The sequence below is a fragment of the Microcebus murinus genome, chromosome 6 (genome assembly GCF_040939455.1).
Source record: "Microcebus murinus isolate Inina chromosome 6, M.murinus_Inina_mat1.0, whole genome shotgun sequence".
NCBI lineage: Eukaryota > Metazoa > Chordata > Mammalia > Primates > Cheirogaleidae > Microcebus > Microcebus murinus.
Genome location: NC_134109.1, coordinates 92,766,842 through 92,781,491, shown reverse-complemented (window position 1 = coordinate 92,781,491; position 14,650 = coordinate 92,766,842). Strand labels below are relative to the sequence as shown.

The 14,650-nt window shown below is 36.1% G+C and overlaps 1 protein-coding gene across 1 annotated transcript in view; it reads left to right on the top strand.

Annotated features, from left to right (window-relative positions):
* Positions 1-14,650, top strand: part of NEDD4 (NEDD4 E3 ubiquitin protein ligase) — a 129,127-nt gene that overhangs the window by 39,186 nt on the left and 75,291 nt on the right. Inside the window, exon 5 of the mRNA XM_012783074.3 lies at positions 7,775-7,828. Within this exon, the coding sequence (XP_012638528.2) occupies positions 7,775-7,828 (54 nt within the window). The remainder of the gene's footprint in view (positions 1-7,774; positions 7,829-14,650) is intronic.

Sequence of the window (14,650 nt, the reverse complement as noted above, 5' to 3'; positions counted from 1 at the left end):
TCTGCTTATGCTTTTAACACTCATATGCATTATGTTAGATTTACATAACGTGTGCATGTATATGTTTGTATTATGCTATAGAAGTAATATAATTTGTACATGATAGATATTTTTTATAAAGAGAAATGAAAATCAGCCACGGTTTCATCTCCATAAAACTACCATTGATTGTGTGATCTTCTGGGATTTTTTACCATCTATTTTTATCCATATATTTATACTCTACTACCTACGCGCACACACACATGCACGCACACACAAATTTGGTGTGGTATGCTTGTTTGTCAGGCACTTTGCGAGTGCTTATTAATGAGATGGCCATAGTCTCTATCCTCAAATGAGGCTTACTATCTGTTGTGGACCAATATGAATGAATAACTCAAAATAACTACCAGTGGTAGCATTAGGAAAGGGAAAACATAGGGTACTGGGGCGTGAATAGAGTGGGGGCTGGGGAGGGTGGGTGTTGCTTAGTCTAAGGCATTAAGTGAAGGGGACCCCCCGTGAGAAAGTATATCATTTAGGACAGTTTCAGCATCAAGTAATAGACTTGAAGTAACAACTAAAACTGGCTTACACAGTAAGCACATGGGTTATCTTTAATCACAAGAAGCATAGAGGAAGGTTGGTTACTGCAGCAGCTGAGGGAAGTCATGTGTGACCCAGCTTCTCTAGGATTCTCTTGGCTTTTTCTCCATGGTCACGAGACACTTACAGCAATTCCTCACATGAGGATGTCCAGAGGCAGAAAAGGGGGAGCTTTTCCCCTTCAGTCTGTTTTAAAAAGCAAAGAACTGTTTCCCAAAAGACTCCCCCCACCCGCCCCAGGAGATTTTGACTTTCACCTCTTGGGCCAAAATTGTGCCATGTGCGTATTTCCAACCCAGTGACTGGTGAGAATGGAATTACTGGGAGGCTTTGAGGAGTCAAGATTCAGCCCCTGGGGATGAGGAGTGGCCATCTATCCCTGAAATATGTTGCCATCCAATATTTGAATAAAATCAGATTTTATTAGCTAGGAAGAAGGGGGGATCCATCAGTAGAGCACTAAGTAAATTATATATCTATACATTGAAATCCTAATCAGCTGTTTAAAAATAGGCAGATCTGTATGAATTGATAGAGCATTAGTTTCAGAATATATTAAATGAATGAACAAAGGGACAGACACTGTGTATAGGATGCTATTTGTATAAAAACAGAAATTTTTCAGAATGTTCTTTTATGTGCTGGCATTTGCAGAAAATATTTCTGAAAAGACCTAAGAAACTACAGTATTTGCTCTGGGGGATAGGACAAGGATAAGACAGAGATTTATAATTCCTTGTATATCCTTTTGTACATTTTGGGATTTCCTCTCCATGGCCATATATCTATCATTTGTATTTTTTGATTAGAAATGACTAATACAGAGAAACAAAGCAGAAAGACCTAAAATGTGTAAATTAAAATGCCAGAATACTTTATATAATGCTTTCTTCTTATAAAAGTACTTATCTAATTTATTTAATTTTTACACAGTTTTTATTTTAAAATGTTCTTATAAGTTCATACAAAATTTTTACTCAGGCCGGGCGCGGTGGCTCACGCCTGTAATCCTAGCTCTCTGGGAGGCCGAGGCGGGCGGATTGCTCAAGGTCAGGAGTTCAAAACCAGCCTGAGCAAGAGCGAGACCCCGTCTCTACTATAAATAGAAAGAAATTAATTGGCCAACTGATATGTATATAAAAAATTAGCCGGGCATGGTGGCGCATGCCTGTAGCCCAGCTACTCGGGAGGCTGAGGCAGAAGGATCGCTCGAGCCCAGGAGTTTGAGGTTGCTGTGAGCTAGGCTGACGCCACGGCACTCACTCTAGCCTGGACGACAAAGCGAGACTCTGTCTCAAAAAAAAAAAAAAAAAAATTTTTACTCAGATGTTCAAAGCAGCATTATTCATAATAGTCAAAAAGTAGAAATAATCCAAATGTCTATCAGCTGATGAATGGATGAACAAAATATGGCATATACATAAAATGAAACATTACTCATCAATAAAAAGGAATGAAGTATTGATACAAGCTAAAACTGAGTGGACCTTGAAAACATCATGCTAAGTGAAAGAAGCCAGTGACAAAAGACTGTATATTTTATGATTTATATTTTATTCCATTTATATGATATGTTCAGAATAGGCAAATCTATGGAGACAAAAAGTGGATTAGTGGTTGCCTGGAGAGGTTGACAGGAAATGAACAGTGTCTGCCAGAGGCACAAGGTTTCTTTTTGGGGTGGCGAAAACGTTCTAAAATTGTGGTGATTATTCCACATTCTATGAATACACTACAAACTGTTGAATTGCATACTTTACAGTGGTCAAATATATGTTATGTGCATTATATCTCAAGAAAGCTGTTTCCAATATAATACTTGGAAATATATGTTATATACTATGTATATATTATATATATGTTATATATATATGTTATATATACTTGGAAAGATATATGTTTCCAAGATATACTTATGTTGTTTTTTCCTACAACCACTAGCAAAATTTCCAGGAACATTGCTTCAGGTTCTTTGTGAACACAGAATAATACACTGATCAACCTTTGTTGTTCTTATTAACATTTGTTCTTTTTAGAAAATTTGGTACTCTTCTGGCAAGTTTTTTTCTGTATTGTTTTATGCATTTATAGACTCACATTCTTATCCTTTTTTCAAAAAACCTATCACTGTTATTTTTATTTCTTCTGCTTTCACCTTTCCATAAAATATGATCCTGTAGGCTCCATTTTTTGTGACCATAGCTTTATAACTATTTTTAATAAATAAAAAAACTCATCAAAGAATTTGTATGTTGTTTAAAAATGAGACAGTATAAAAGGGCTTATAATGAAAAGCAACAAACTCTGGTGCACTGTCTTCCCTCCTTTTCCTCCTTCTCAGAGGGAACCACTTTTTAATTGTTTCTGTTTGCTATTTGGGTCATTATTCCTATATTGTTGAGTAGCTCATACATGCATGTATCAAGTAATTTCCAACTATGATAGATGAATTTATTTTTGGCCATTCATAGGATTCTAGGTTTAATGTAATTTTTCCTCAGAAACTTAAAGGCCTTGCTTTATCATGTTTTAGTATTGTGTTGCTCTTGAAAAATATGATTCCTTTTCCTTTATTCTCTTTCCCTCTCTCTGAAAAAATTAATAATTATTTTTATTCTAGTGTTTCAAAATTTCACAGTGATATGAAAACTTGTGTGTACAGTTTTAAAAATTCGTTGTGTTGGGCTTTTGTAAGCACTTCAGACAAAAGACTACTGTTTCCCTTCAGCTCTGAAAATTTTCTGTAAATAATTTTTTAAATAATTTTCTTCCCTCTGTTAGTATTATCATTTAGGGATTCCAGCTAGTTGGACGCAGGGTGATATCACTTAATATCACTGAGTGATATTAAGAATTCCTCATAGGAACCACAGAACAGATAATGATTTGAGTGACTATTTTTTTCACATCTTCCAAGAATGGTCTTAGCCAGCACCATTCTAGACACATAAGAGAGAAATTAATAGATAACATATAGTGAATGTCTTAGGACAGGGGAGAGCCAACTTTTTCTGAAAGGGCCAGGTAGTAAATATTTTAGGTGTTGTGGGCCAGGAGGCAAATTCAAAGCTGTTTTATAGGTACTTATACAACTATTTGAAATGTAACCATTTAAAAAATGTAAGAAAAAAAATTCTATCTTATGAGCCATAAAAAATATGTAAGTGACTGGCTAGATTTGGCTCATAAGACATAGATTGCCCAACCTCTGTTTTGGGGTATGAGGAGTTAATTCTTTTACTGAATCTGTTCAGAAAATCCTCTTTTTAATTTTGTCTCATATTTTCCTTCAACTTAGCCTCTTGTTCTACATTTTGGGAGATTTTCCACAAATTTATCTTAAGCCACTTCTGTTTTAATTGGACAGCTAATTTTAGTTCCAAGACCTCTACTTTGTTCTCCAACTGTTCCCCTTCTTTTAGTATCCTGTTTTTGTTTTATGGATGCAAGACTTTCTTAAATATTTCTGAAGATACTACCTACAGTTTTTAAAATGATTTTCTTTTTATTTTTTTTTTTTATTTTTTATTTTTTTGGTGATAGTAGCACAGGTCAATAAAATGATTTTCTTTTGTTTCGTAAATTATCTGTTTTTCCTTTGGGGACAAGTATTCTTGTTTGTATGTCTGTGATCTTTGGTAATTTAGACACATTAATGTTTAACAGTGATAAAATAGAAAAATTATCTATTTCTGTACACAAATTGCACCAACATTCAAAAGTTACATGGTATATTTTTAGTTACTATCTATATTTTATATATTTAAAGCTTACATTTTTGTTAAATCTCTACCTGAAATCAGACACAAAGAGGAAATCTCTAAGAATGATGTGTGTGTGAGTATGCATGTGTACACACCTGCATGTACCATCCAGAGGTTAGAATGGTATACGAAACATTCTGTCCCTGGGACAGTTGCTACTTTTGCCTCAACACCAGGTGGTCTTTGGATGCTTTTCAGCTTCCTCTTCCCTGATTCATTATTTACATCCCTGTTTCATCTGTCTACTAAGAACTGTTGAAATTGCTCCCCTGCTGATGCCCCTCTCATATTATCTTTGCTGGTCTTATATTTTCTGCAAACTTCTTTCGTATGTTTAAATCATATCTATGGGAGAGAGAGGATAACTGTTTTTGTTCAGGTCACTCTTTAGAATTAGTATTCTTACTATCCATTTTAATTACATTTTTACATTTATTGCGGGCTTATGATATAAAAAAAAATGTGAATAAGTCTTTTGTGGTGTTTATAATTCAGTAGGGAGTTATCACATGTGCCCAGTGACCTTTAATGAAAAGCAAAACATGGTAAGTTGTGATCAACAGCTTTGAAAACGGAGGAGTAGGAATGGAGGGGCGGAGATAAGGCTTTGTGGGGGTTGCCATTTGAACAGAGGCTGGTAGAATGTGGACACGTTCAGTGGACAAAGTGTTGCATGTGGAGAGACCTTAGCACATATGCACGGTACAGATCAGAGAGTGCAGTGAGCTGCGAGTAGTGAGTTTCTTAGCGTGATTATAGCATGGGGTGTGTGTGTGTTTGCTGGGCAGGGGGACGTTGTAGAAGACAAGGCCAGAAAGGCAAACTAGACTCAGATCATGAAGGATCATTCCTTGCTCAGGCTTTTGGATTTTATCATTTTGACCATTGGAAACAGTGGCTGTAAAGATGGCCTAAACTTTCTTTCAGCTAAGTCACTCCAGGTGCAGGAAGAAAGATGGATTAAAAAGATAAAATAGCTGAGATGGAGAATCCTGTTAGGAAGCTATTAATTGCAGCCTGAACCAGAACAGCAGATTATTTATTTTCTTAGCAGTACTTCATTGAACATCTATAATGTCTGCTAGGTACTTTGATAGACACTCATACTTTTGAGTTTTTCCTTCAAAAATGTCTTTTTATGGCCCTGTCTCCCTCCTTACTCTCACTGGGACATCCTGGGATAAGCTCTAGTCACTCCATGCCTGAGTTACTGGAACCCGAGCCCTGTAGACTCCAGGGTCACTCTCTAGTCCCATTCATTTTGTATACCACTGATGAAATATTATTATATGTGACTTAAGTCATGTCATTTCTCCTTTTAAAACTGCTTTTTTTTCCCCCCCTACCAACCAAGTGTTAACTTCTTTTCTGGATTTTAATGCCCCCACCCTGGCTCTACCCCAACTAACCACATTTTTCTTGCAGTCTCTAATACAAAAATATTCTGTCAGTTTGATCTCCCCAGAGCATGCTCATTCTGCCGCCACGCCTACTTTCCTCATCTGACCTCCTTGCTGTGAATGTTTTTTACGCTTTCTTAAATTCCTCCCATCTTTCAAGTCTCAGCTCAGTTTCTGCTTCTCCTCAAAAGTTCTTCTACATCTTCTTTGAAAAGATTATTGTCTTACACTGTTTTTCTATCCCTATCATGTCTAGCTTTTGACTGGGGCTTCTATCCTCAGTTGCTCCATGGTTACAGCGTGGCAGTAGGAGCTCCAGCTACCCTAACCAAATTCCAGGCAGGAGCAAGAAATGCAGTGGGCAAAAGGGACATCTCTCCCAGCTGAGTCAGCCACCTTTGAAGAGCTCTGCCAGAAATGCCAATGAATGACTGGCGATAGGTTGGCCTCGTTAGTTACCCCTGAGGTGCAAAGGATGGGTTTTTAGATACAAATATTCAGGGTCTCCAGGTTGAACAATTTCAGAGGGCGCCATTCACAGAAAACAATATGCAGAGTAGAATGGAGTATTTAATATCTTGATCTGGGTGATATGACACAGTGTACATATGTAAAATGTTATCAAAATATATAGTTACAGTTAGTATACTTTATACTTTACCAAATACATAATACATATATATTATACTTCCATAAAGTATTATACTTTACCAAATTTATAACATAGTATATATGTTATACTTCCATTTAAAAAAAAATTAATGGTTTCCCCAAGAATTGTGCAGGGTGGTGAGCTTGGGCACGGGCTGTATGTAAAATTAGGATTATTCTCAGAAGGAAGGAAGAGTGGGCATTGGGTCAGGTGTCTAAATATCTTTGTCACTTTTATAGGACTTTTTTTCTGAAGACTATTGATATTCTGGACATGTACACCAAAGTTCCACATATCACAGTGTTCAATGTAATATATGTATTGTAGGGGAAAAAATCAACATAAATATGAGGTTTTTCTGTACATCACCTTAACCTCTGACACAAAGAAAAAGTATTAAAGATTTTCTTTGTATTTGATATTAAGTAGATTTTTAACTTAATGTTGAAACATTTCCATACAATGAAAGCATTGGCTTTGAAAAATGAAATATTGTGTGTAATTTTTACTCACATGCTACAGAATCTAAACAGTGAAAACTCAGTATACTTTTGACTGCTTATGTACTTTATACGGTACAAGCAAAAAATGGTTTTATTGAATCAATACTAAAAGAACTCAGAACACTAGTTTCCATAAAATCAACATCTCTTATGGGTCATTTGATAAATAAAAAGTGATTAAATATAACTGATCATAAGACATTAAAATCTAGTCTATGTTTTTAAGTGTTGGAAACATTTAAATAATCTTTTTTTCCCAGCATATATGGGGGTACAAAAGTTAAGGTTATGTATATTGCCCTTGCCTCTTCTCCCTAAACAAGCTTTTGAAATTTTATTTTGCTTCCTTTCATTCTGTTTCAGAAAAAAATCTGAAAAATAAACAACCAAATTCAGTTTTTTGTCATGGTAAAACTATTAGAAAATGCATGAGGCTGAGCAAGGTGGCTCACACGTGAAATCCCAGCACTTTGAGGGACCAGGGCAGAGGGATCACTTGAGCCAGCCTGGGCAACATACTGAGGCCCTGCCTCTACAAAAAATTTAAAAATTAGCCAAGCATGGTGGCGCCTGCCTTTAGTCGTAGCTACTCCAAAGGCTGAGGCAGAAGGATCACTTGAACCCTGGAGTTCTGAGTTGCGGTGAGCTGTGATCATGCCACTGCACTGCAGCCTGCAGGACAGAGTAAAACCCTGTCTCAAAGAAAGAAAGAAAATGAGTGACACAGGACTGGTTTGCTCTTGTATTAAGTATTTCACATAATTTAAAATACATCACAAATAATAAGAAGTAACAAATGGCAACATTTTCAAGCATTTATTTTTCAGTATCTGTGGATTGATGTTCACTTGTGTTTTTCTTACTTAGGTCCATCCTCAGCAGCACCGGCTCCTTTTTGAAGTGTTTGATGAAAATCGATTGGTAAGTTAAATTGTGCTCATGTTTTCATATTCATGAAGCAAGGGTATATTTTTCAGTAGAGCAGCCGGGGAAGTGGGTAGGGAATCCGTGATTTGAGAGATGATTCAGGGTGGTTATGGAGACTCTGGGCAGAATGGTGAGGTAGACACAATTTATCTGCTCCTTCTTGTGCTAGTCTCCACCATTCCATTCTCCGAAGCACCTCTCCTGGTTGTCAGCAGATTGTAAGGTCTTACTCAAGGCCTGTTGTGACAGGTCAAGGCAGGGTAAGAGGCGACCCCTTTGTCTTCCTTCCCTCCCACTCATCCCGTGAACCCTGGTTAGCAGGCCAAGGCACAGGGACTTCATCTGAACTATCTTGGGTTGTGCCTCCTCACTGCGATGGCTTTTCTTGGGGTTACCTGTGTCCAATGGGCATCCCATCCACTCTCTTATCCCCACTCTTTTACACAGGAAATCTGTCCTCTTTTCATTGATAATGAGTGAGCAAGTAAAGTCCTCTAAAGGATTGCCAACTCTTATAGAGGGTAAAAAGCAAAGTTAAATTTGGTATTATTTTTTATAAAATGATAGTTCTGATTTCTGATTTCATAAAGACTAATTTGAAGTCCTGTACTGTTCTAATTTTGTCTCTTTGGGATCCAGTTTAAAACCTCCTTCCTAGCATCTTACATTTATATTTTAAACCTGTAGGATTTAAATGGGTAAGTATGAGAACAGTGTTGTGTCCAAAGCGTATCAGTTACTAAAGACAAGCACCAAAAGAGAGCAGTTTTATTCATTTCCTAGTTAACAAAGAAACTAGAGTTTTTAAAGAAATCTGTTTTCAGTGTTAGACTACATACATATTGTTCCCTGAAGAAATGCTAATTATACTAGTAACTGAAGACATTGCCAGTGATATCTCTAATTAACATAAAAATAAGCAAAGGTACTTTTTTGCTGCCAAAGGAAACTCTTTGCCACTGACTGGCAATCCGATTTTTTAAGGCTGAGTGACAGATGTTGATGATTGGGTTATCTGATATGGTCAGTTGCAGAGCTTTTTGATTTCTGTTTGTGGTTTTGCTTTTTATATACAGTAGGAGATGTTTTCCTTTTTTTACCTCTGTCTCTACAGATGTGTTTTCAAACTTCTAGATAGGACTAGATGAAATTCAATATTTGGGGGGTTTTTTTTTTGTGTGTGTGTGTGTTTTATTTTTAAATCATGAAATATATAAACAAAGTCTATATCATACAAATATTTTAAATAAGACAAATATGTGTACATATTACTCAGCTTAAGAACTGAACATTACCGGAATCCTTGAAACCCTCGCTAAACCTCTCCCCTATAACATCATCTTTCTTCTCCCATAAGACATAGCAGCCATTGTCCTCAATTTTGTGTTTATGATTTCTTTGCTTTTAAAAATAACTTTACCATGTATATGTATCCCTTAAAAAACTTTTTCTTTTGCCTATTTTTGAATTTATAAAAATAGTATCCCTCTGAATGCATTCCTCTGACATGCTTTTTGGCTCAGTGTTCTATTTGTGAGACTGATCCGTAATGACACATTTTCATGGATGCATAGTTTTTTATGACATCTGCAAATGTCATAAAACCATAATTTATATATTTATCCCTTTTAATAGATACGAGTGTTGTTTCTAGTTTTTGCTATTACGAGTCAATGGACTTTCTTTTTTTTTTTTTTTTTTTTTTTTGAGACAGAGTCTCACTTTGTTGCCCAGGCTAGAGTGAGTGCCGTGGCGTCAGCCTAGCTCACAGCAACCTCAAACTCCTGGGCTTGAGTGATCCTTCTGCCTCAGCCTCCCGGGTAGCTGGGACTACAGGCATGCGCCACCATGCCCGGCTAATTTTTTATATATATATCAGTTGGCCAATTAATTTCTTTCTATTTTTTTATAGTAGAGACGGGGTCTCACTCTTGCTCAGGCTGGTTTTGAACTCCTGACCTTGAGCAATCCGCCCGCCTCGGCCTCCCAAGAGCTAGGATTACAGGCGTGAGCCACAGCGCCCGGCCTTGGACTTTCTTATTGTGTCTCCTTATGTTTATATCCGAGTGTATCTACGTGTTTTGGAATTGAATTGCTAGATCATGGTGTTATTAATATTATGTTATTTTTCCTGTTTTTACTGATGCTGATGTGAATTCTGCCTGATAATTGGATGTACTGTTGGTGAACTATTTTATTTGAGTTGTTTGAATGTAGTCCACAAGGAGGGATAGCTTGTGTTTGTGCTTTCACCATATTTAGTTGTCTTATTATTATTTCAAAACTTTTTGGGGGTACAAATGTTTTTGGTTACATGGATTGCTTTTGTTATGCTTGACTCAGGGTTATAAGTGTTCCCATCATCCAGAGAGTGCTCATTATACCCATTAGGTAGGTTTTCACCCATCTCCTCCCCCCGCGTCCCCCCTGCTTGATTTCCACTGAGTTTTACTTCCCTCTGTGCACATGTGTGCTCATTGGTTAGTTCCAATTTAATAGCAAGTACATGTGGTGTTTGTTTTTCCATTCTTTGGATACTTCACTTAGGAAAATGGTCTCCAGTTCCATCCAAATTGTGGCAAATGGCATTGATTCATCCTTCATCATGACTGAGTAGTATTCCATAGTATACATATAACAACTTTTGTTAATCCACTCATGAATTCATGGGTACTTGGGTTGATCCCACATCTTTGCAATTGTGAATTGTGCTGCAATAAAAATTCAAGTGCAGGTATCTTTTTGATAAAATGACTTCCTTTAATTTGGGTAAATTATCTAGTTGTAGGATTGCTGGATCAAATGGTAGATCTACTTTTAGTTCTTTGAGGAATCTCCATACTGTTTTCCATGGAGACTGTACTAATTTGCATTTCCACCAACAGTGTGTAAGTGTTCCTTTCTCTCTACATCCACACCAGGATCTGTTGTTTTTAGACTTTTTAATAAAAGCCATTCTTTTTTTTTTTTTTAAGCCATTCTTATTGGGGTAAAGTGGTATCTCATTGTGATTTTAATTTGCATTTCCCTGATAATTAATGATGTTGATAATTTTTCATGTGTTTTTTGGTCACTTGTCTATCTTCGTTTCTTCTTTTGAAAAGCTTCTTTTTATGTGTTTTGCTCATTTTTTCATGGGTTGTTTTTTCTTGCTGACTTGCTTGAGTTCTTTGTAGATTATGGTTATTAGCCCCTTATCAGATATATAGCTTACAAATATTTTTTCTCATTCTATAGGTTGTCTATTTGCTCTGTTGATTGTTTCCTTGGCTGTGCAGAAGCTTTTTAATTTAATCAAGTCCCATTTATTTATTTTTGTTGTTGATGTGATTGCGCTTGGGATCTTCTTCATAAATTCTTTGCCTAGGCTAATATCCAGAAGAGTTTTTCCAACATTTTCTTCTAGAATTCTTATGGTTTCATGCCTTACATTTAAGTCTTTCATCCATCTTGAATTAATTTTTGTGAGTGGTGAGAGATATGGATCCTGTTTCATTATTTTGCATGTGGCTATCCAGTTCTCCCAGCACCATTTATTGAATAGGGCTTCCTTTTCCCAGTGTGTATTGTTGTCTGCTTTGTCAAAGATTAGTTGGCTGTATGTGGATGTTTTTATATCTGGGTTCTCTGTTCTATTCCATTGGTCTATGTCTGTATTTTTGTGCCAATACCATGCTGTTTTGGTTACGATACCTTGTATTATACTATAATTTAAAGTCTGATAATGTGATGCCTCCAGATTTTTTCTTTTTGCTTAAGATTTCTTTGGCTATGTGGGTCTTTTCTGATTCCAAATGAAGCATAGAATTATTTTTTCTAGATCTATGAAATATGCCATTGATATTTTTATGGTGATTGCATGAAATCTATAAATCACTTTGGGTAGTATGGACTTTTTAACAATGTTGATTCTACCAGTCCACAAGCATGATATGGTCTTCCATTTGTTTGTGTCATCTGCGATTTCTTTCCTCAGTATTTCATAGTCCTCTTTGTAGAGGTCTCTAACCTCCTTGGTTAAGTATATTCCTAGGTGTTATATTTTCTTTATAGCTATTATGAATGGTATTGAGTCTTTTATTTGATTTTCAGCTCGACTGTTATTGGTGTATAGGAATGCTACTGATTTGTGTACATTTCTTTTGTATCCTGAGACTTTGCTGAATTTATTTATCAATTCCGGAGTCTCTGGGTGAATCTGTGGGATTTTCTAGATACAAGATCATATTATCACCAAAAAGTGATAGTTTGACCTTCTGTTTCCCTATAGGGATACTCTTTATTTCTTTCTCTTGCCCTGATTACTCTGTCTAGGATTTCCAGCACTATGTTGAATAGAAGTGGTGACAGTGGGCCCCCTTGTCTTGTTCCAGTTCTTAGTGAGAATGCTTTCAACTTTTCCCCATTCAGTATGATGTTGGCCGTGGGTTTGTCATATATAGCTTTAATAATTTTGAAATATGTTCCTTCTATGCCTTGTTTTTTGAGAATTGTCATCATGAAAGGGTGCTGAATTTTGTCATATTATTTTTTTTACATCTATTGAGATGATTGTATGGTCTTTGTTTTTGCTTCTGTTTATGTGGTGAATCACATTTATTGATTTGCCTTATGTTGAACCATCCTTGCATCCCTGGGATGAAGCCTACTTGGTCATGGTGGATTTTCTTTTTTTTTCTTTTTCTTTATTTTTTTTTATGTGCTGTTGCATTCAGTGTGCTACTGTTTTGTTGAGGATTTTTGCATCTATATTCATAAGGGATATTTGTCTGTAATTTTCTTTTTTTGTTGTATCCTTTCCTGACTTTGGTAGCAAGCTGATACTGGCTTCATAGAATGAGTTGGGGAGGATTCCCTCCTTCTCAGTGTTATGAAATAATTTCTGCAGTATGAGTACCAGCTCTTTGTAGGTCTGGCACAATTTGGCTGTGAATCCTTCTGGTCTGGGGCTTTTTTTTTTTTTTTTTCTTGGAAGCTTTTTTATTACTGCTTCAATCTCATTGCTCATTGTTGTTCTGTTCAGGAGTTCAATTTCTTACTGATTGAGTCTTATGAGGTTGTGTGTTTCCAGGAATCTGTCCTTTTTCTCTACGTTTTCAAGTTTATGTACATAGAGATTTTCATAGTATTCACAGATATTTTCTATTTCTGTAGTATCAGTTGTGAATCTCCTTTTTCATTTCTGATTGAGCTTATTTGGGTCCTTTCTCTTCTATTCCTGGTTAATCTAGTGAGAGGCCTATCAATTTTGTTTACCTTTTCAAAAGAACCAACTTTTTGTTTCATTGATCCTATGCACTTGATGTTTTGTTTCGTTTTAAATTTCATTTAGTTTTGCTCTGACCTTAGTTATTTCTTGTTTTGTGCTGATTTGGGGTTTGGTTTGCTCTTCCTTTTCTACTTCCTTGAGACATGTTATTAGATTGTTGATTTGTGATCTTTCTATCTTTTTGATATAGGCATTTAAGGCTATGAATTTTCCCCTTAGGACTGCTTTTGCTGAATGCCATAGATTTTGATATCTTGTGTACCCTTTGTCTTTCAGTTTGAGGAATTTTTTGATTTCCATCTTACTTTCATTATTGACCCAATAATAGTTCAGCAGCACATTGTTTCATTTCCATGACTCATTGTACAAGTGAGTGTTTCTCTTGGAGTTGTTGTCTAGTTTTATTCCACTGGGGCCTGAGAAGATACATGGTATGATTTCTGTTTTCTTAAATTTCTTTATACATGTTTTGTGACCTAAGATTTGATCAATCTTGGAGAATTTCCATGTGCTGATGGAAAGAATATATATTCAGTAGTTTTTCAGTAAAATGTTCAGTAAATGTCTTTTAGGCCCATTTGTTCTAGAGTCTTGTTTAAGTCTAATGTTTCTTATTTATTTTCTGCGTGGATGATCTGTCCAATTCTGTCAGTGTGGTATCAAAGTCCCCAGCAATTACAATGCTAATGTTTATCTCTTTGTTTAAATCGAGTACAGTTTGCTTCATTAATTTGGGCTCTCCTGTGTGAGGTGCATAAATATTTAGAATTGTTATGTCTTTTTGTTGAATTGCTCCCTTTACCATTATATAATGACCTCTTTGTTGTTCTTTACTATTATTGATTTAAAGTTAACTTTATATGATATGAGGATGGCTACACCTGCTTTCTTTTGTTTTCCATTTGCATGGAATATTTTTTTCTATCCCTTTACCTTAAGTCTGTGTGAGTCCTTATAGGTTAGATGTGTTTCCTGGGGACAGTAGATACTTAGGTTATATTTTTTCATCCATTCAGCCAGCCTGTGTCTGTTGAGTGGGACATTCAAACCATTTACATTGATTGATAGAATTGATATCTGTGATGCTGTTCTGTTCATCGTATTGGGTAGTACCCTATTTCTTTCACGTCTTGTGCTTTTCTTTTATGTGAGCTCTGAACTTTAGCTTTTGGGTTGTTTTACACTGGTGGGCATTTATTGTGCTGATCCATGTATTAATATAATGTAGTTCTGAGTTATTTCTTGCAGGGCCGGTCTGGTGTTGACAAAGTCCCTCAGTGTTTGCTTGTCTGGAAAAGTATTTATTTTTCCTTCATATATGAAACTTAGTTTTGCAGGATACAAAGTCCTAGGCTGGCAGTTGTTCTGTTTAAGAAGACTAAAGATGGAGTCTGATCCCTTCTGGGTTGTGAAGCCTCAGTTAAGAAGTCTGCAGTTAGCCTGATGGGATTTCTTTTGTGAGTTACTTGATGTTTTCTCCTAATGGCTCACAGGAGTTCCTTCTTCATGTTGACTTTGATTAATCTGATGACTATGTGTCTTGATGA